This window comes from Lathyrus oleraceus, chromosome 6 (assembly GCF_024323335.1).
Source record: "Lathyrus oleraceus cultivar Zhongwan6 chromosome 6, CAAS_Psat_ZW6_1.0, whole genome shotgun sequence".
Classification (NCBI taxonomy): domain Eukaryota; kingdom Viridiplantae; phylum Streptophyta; class Magnoliopsida; order Fabales; family Fabaceae; genus Lathyrus; species Lathyrus oleraceus.
The window spans coordinates 394,082,890-394,087,721 of NC_066584.1; the positions used below are offsets into that span (position 1 = coordinate 394,082,890).

General features: G+C 36.4%; 1 protein-coding gene across 1 annotated transcript; it reads left to right on the forward strand.

The window, feature by feature from the left end:
- LOC127092912 (uncharacterized) lies at window positions 1–1,361 on the forward strand. The gene is made up of 2 exons (XM_051031802.1): window positions 1–503; window positions 646–1,361. Exons 1-2 carry the CDS (start codon window positions 115–117, stop codon window positions 758–760), a joined length of 504 nt encoding a protein of 167 aa, XP_050887759.1. The 5' UTR covers window positions 1–114; the 3' UTR covers window positions 761–1,361.
- Window positions 1,362–4,832: the final 3,471 nt, after the last annotated feature.

The window sequence follows — 4,832 nt, forward strand, 5'->3', positions numbered from 1 at the left end:
TTATATCATTTTCAAATCACAGTACTTTCCATTCTTTAATAGAACTAGTGAACACTTGATAAAAACCAAGATATAGACCATTCATGGATTTTTAGTGCTAGCTATGGTAAACTCATGGACCATCTAGTGACCTCCTCTTGTATATTATCGACAAAGCACTTGCTTGCACAACCCCTTATAAGTTGTGATTGCCCTTTCCCACAGAATGCCAAGATATTTGTGAAGGCCCTCCAATCTATGATGTTGAAGGCAGTGCTTCCAGTTTGGACTCATCCCCAACTTTTAGCACGCCAGTCAGAGCCTTGTGAACCTTACAACATATGCACAAATAGTGGTAATTGTAGCTGTCCTTCTGTTCTTCTCCCTAGTTGTAAACTAGGTTTTGTTTCTCCTGGTGGCGATGATAAATCAGAAAAGTCTATTGAGTTTCTGAAAGCTGATGATGGACTTAGTTACTTTTCTCTTGATTTTCTTCCGCCCTATTCGAATACCGACTTGATCAGGTGTCAAACATCTTACTGTGGAAATTGCTCTTGTCTTGAAATGATCTTCCATACAAGTTCAAGGAACTGTTTCTTGTTCGACAGTGTCATATATTCTCAAAAATTTAATGATACTAATTCTGGTTATGTTTCTTACATTAAGGTTGTCTCAAGTGATGGAAGTGGAAGTAGAAACAAGCACATCATCTAGATTTCCAACTATGAGAAAGAGCCATGATAACAGCACTCCTGAAGCAATCAAAGCACCAACATCTTGAACAATTTTATCACACATTTTCGATGCACCTCGTGATACTCGGCTCGTCATCATATTGGATAAGTCTTTCCTCCAATTTGTACAGTTCCTCAAACCTGCAAAATCAGACTACAAGCAAGTGCCAGTTGATGATACTGGCATTTCTTATGCATCATCCATTTGTGCAGCGCCACTTTACAGACAGTTTTGGAAAGCTGGGAGATATGATGATGGACATGGTTCTCAAATTTCAGTTAAAAAAGGAAAAGACATCAGGCCCAAGTTATTACCTCGTGGAAATATCATGACATCAGTATTCAGAGGCGTGCTTTAGATTTGCTTTATGGCATGTGTGATGTTACAAATGCAAAAGATGTAATCGAAGAATTACTGCAGTATCTCAGCACAACAGAGCTTGCAATGGCGTGACGACGAGAACACATATGAGAGTTAATTGGATTCTATGTTTTAGCATATGAAAAACAATGCTTGCGTGTATTATGTGGTGAGCTATTTTTCCATTCGATGAAACTAATATTTTTGCCACCAAACTAAGCAGTTTAGGAGATACTCTATAACTTGGACATCGAAACCAACTCCAATAAATAGAACTTATGGCTCCAGATGAAGCAGCTGCAAAAAGGAACAAAGGGATTGCTGGTTATCTAGCAGAAAATAATACCAGACAACAAATCCAACATGTTAACAAACTTACACTAAACTGTCAACAATTAATTTCACTAACTAACTAACTTCATCCAAATTCTAACACAATCTAACTGATACTAACCAAATTGACATTTTTTCTAACAGGTTAATTACAAATTCCAATCGAGCATATAACCAGTTCATTCCATTTAACCTCATTAAGACCATCTATTACTAACAGAGCCATTTGATTAACCGAAAGCATTACTAACATAACCAAATTCAATACCTGAATTCAAACCAACCTTAACAGAAAAAACTAACAATTAACAGTGTTAATACACCTCTAATCAATTTTCACTAAGCAAATTTAACTATGTTAATTGCCCTAACTTTTCTGACCGAGCTGCCCCGATTTGTTACACTTAACTCCTATATATTCAAACTCTCACTCTCCAAATCAGGATCACGATTCATTTTCCATAAATCACAATCACTCTCTCACATAAAATTGCTCAATCTCAATCTTCTGTAAGACCCCTATTTTGACCCTAAGATCCCTCATGCTATCTTATCATTTGTATTGCCTTTGGGATCATACCTTTACATTCTCCTTACCCCTCATTCATTGGGTTTGTATTAGGAGAGGTCACCAAGCACCAATTGATACTTTATTTTCTTTTGTTTACTAACCAAAATACCAAAAATATATCTATATGTAATTTCATTTATTTTGTAGGTAGTGTGTGCATCCATTTGTGTGCCCTATCAAGCTCATATATAGGGTTTGAGATCCTCAATGCAAGAAATTAATCAAGGAAAGGTTCACAATGGTTATAAGCATAATATATGAATCTCCATGTTCATTATTTGTCATTTTGATCAAAAGTTCATCAAGAGTTTGAAGCTTGTGTGCCTTGGAAGTCCTAATTCATTTGGGTATCTGTTGTGACTTCCTCAACACGTTTCTTCATCAATTGGTCAAAGATATCAAGGGATACTCCATGATACATCATCTCAAGTATATATGATCCTCCATGAGTCCCATTGATCAAAATAACTTCAAATTTGCAAGTTGGTTCAAGGAGGTTGACCGAAGAAAGTCAACTGGTCAAAACTGGGGTTCCCTAGACCCTATCTCCTACAATTTTTGTCATATGAAAATGATTTCAAGAGCAAAGTTACTCTATATGACATTCCAAACAACTTTCATGTTGACATCAAGAGTTAAGTTTGCTGGGAAAGTCATTTTTTATGGTGAAAGATTATAGGTCATTTTGTTTGTGCCCTAGTTAGAAGGTCAACTTCCAAGGATCATAACTTGTTCAATTTTTATGATATGAAGGTCATACAAGTTCCATGATCAATTTCAAGATGTCTTATCCAACTTTTATTCTTTGAGAAATGTTAAATTCTACTTGCAAGGGCATGTGCCAAGAGGAAACATTATAGGTCATTTTGGGCTATCATCATTGAACAAACAATTTTCCTCAATTTCTAAAATCCATAACTCCCTCCTGCCAAATTCAAATGATGTCAAGTTTGTGACCAAACTGAATAGGAATGGAATATCTATGACGTTGGTGAAGAAACCATTTTTATTTGAAGCTCGTAGAAAACGTTATTCAAGGTGGAAGAAGTGGTCATTTGACTTTGTACTTAGAAAATTTTCAATCATGTTTGATTTCTCCATACTCCACCTAAAAATTCATCATTATCCAAGCTCCAAATGAAAAAGTTTTCAACATCAAAGTTGTTCCCCTTGATGTCACCTTTCCAAAGCATCCAAGATCACTTTATTTGGACATGATTTAAGGGACTTGCGTATGGCTATTTTGTTTGGTTTGTTTTGGAAACTTTTGCGCTCAAGTGATTAAATGCATTTGAATGCTTCCATGTAATGACTTCAACATCAATTGCATACAAATTGGAAGTGGATTGCATCATTGGTTGGGCCTAATTCCATTCCCATGCACAACATTGCTATTTTGGCTCAATTTTGAAATGGTTCAAAACTGAATTCCATAGCCTATAAATACAAGTGCATTGCTTCAAAAATGATACACACACCTTGCCCAAGCCTTGCCAAGAAAACTCAGAACCCTACTCCATAGAATTCCTTGAAGATTTCATTGAAATCGAGTTAGTGATTCAACTTTTGTTTGTGAACAAGAACTCCAAGGATTCATAGCCATTTTCATCTCAATTGATCACTCCAAGGATTCATAGCCTCTTAAGTTCCTTGAAAATTTTCATTGTTGATGATATGGATGCATATGAATGCATGAATGCATGGATGCACCAATCACACTCAAGGATCAAGCAAGTCACACCACACAAAGGTCACGGGATGGCTCAAGTCATCATCAATATCAATCATCCATTTTGGTGGATTATGGTTTACACCTTATCAACACCCAAGTTCCATTGGTATTGTGGATATACGAGAACAGATCAACCGCGAATCAAGGGTTTATTGAGAGTCACGAGCATGGAGTCTCGGTTAAGAACCACCCAAAGGGAGTGTACTATGGTTAAACCTGACAATCATGTTCTAAAAAGGTCCCCATAGTCATCATCTCATCTTTTGGATATTATCGGATAAAACGACTACTCGTATTCCAAAAATATTCTCAAGAGGTACTCTTATGAGTGTAGTATCGCGTAACAATCGTATCAAATCTTACACCTGAACGACATTCGCACTACATCCTAAAATAGGCCAAGATGGGCTAGGTATCTAAGATCTTTGACTTCTAAGATTTACATTGGAAAGAGTAATGCCTAACCACGACTACTCGTGTGACATTATTGATCCCAACAAGACCTCCACACAAGTCAACAAGACTATGCCATTCTCCTATCATAAGTGCACTCGAGTTCGGGTATAAAACTCATCTCACAAGAGACCACCAAGCACACAAGCAATTAATATATCAAGCAATTCATACATTATAAACAATACAATCATCCCAAATTTGCATAAAAATATGTCACCAATAAATGTAAACATACAACACACACAAAAAAAAATGAAGGCCAAACCCACTAGGAAGAATATGTCCATCCCCAGCAGAGTCGCCACTTTTCTGTAGCGGGGTTTTTCGTTACCTTTAGGTTTATTGACTAAACCAAAAGTAAACATACAATTCGAGTCACCACCGCACTTTTATTTATCCAAAGGAAAGGCTAAAAAGCGAACAAAAGCCATGTAAGAAGTTTTATCAAATAAAAAACTAATAAAAATGTCAGAGATCTGGGTAAGGGGGTTGGTTATGAAATGAGAAGGTTTTACGCACCCAAATCATCCTTAGTACTCTAAGGGAACCCTTTTTCAAAATATGTGTTGTAGGTTGGTATTTGTGAAAATATGTGCAAAAGATTGGAGGGATGAGAAGAGAATAAATTATATTTACAAATTTGTTGTTTGAATGGATGAACCCATT

Excerpts from the sequence above, each read along its gene's own strand:
- LOC127092912 (XM_051031802.1), top strand. The coding sequence starts at position 115 with ATGGACCATCTAGTGACCTCCTCTTGTATATTATCGACAAAGCACTTG. Across the intron at positions 504-645 it reads TCGAATACCGACTTGATCAG|GTTGTCTCAAGTGATGGAAG; the intron begins GTGTCAAACATC and ends TCTTACATTAAG.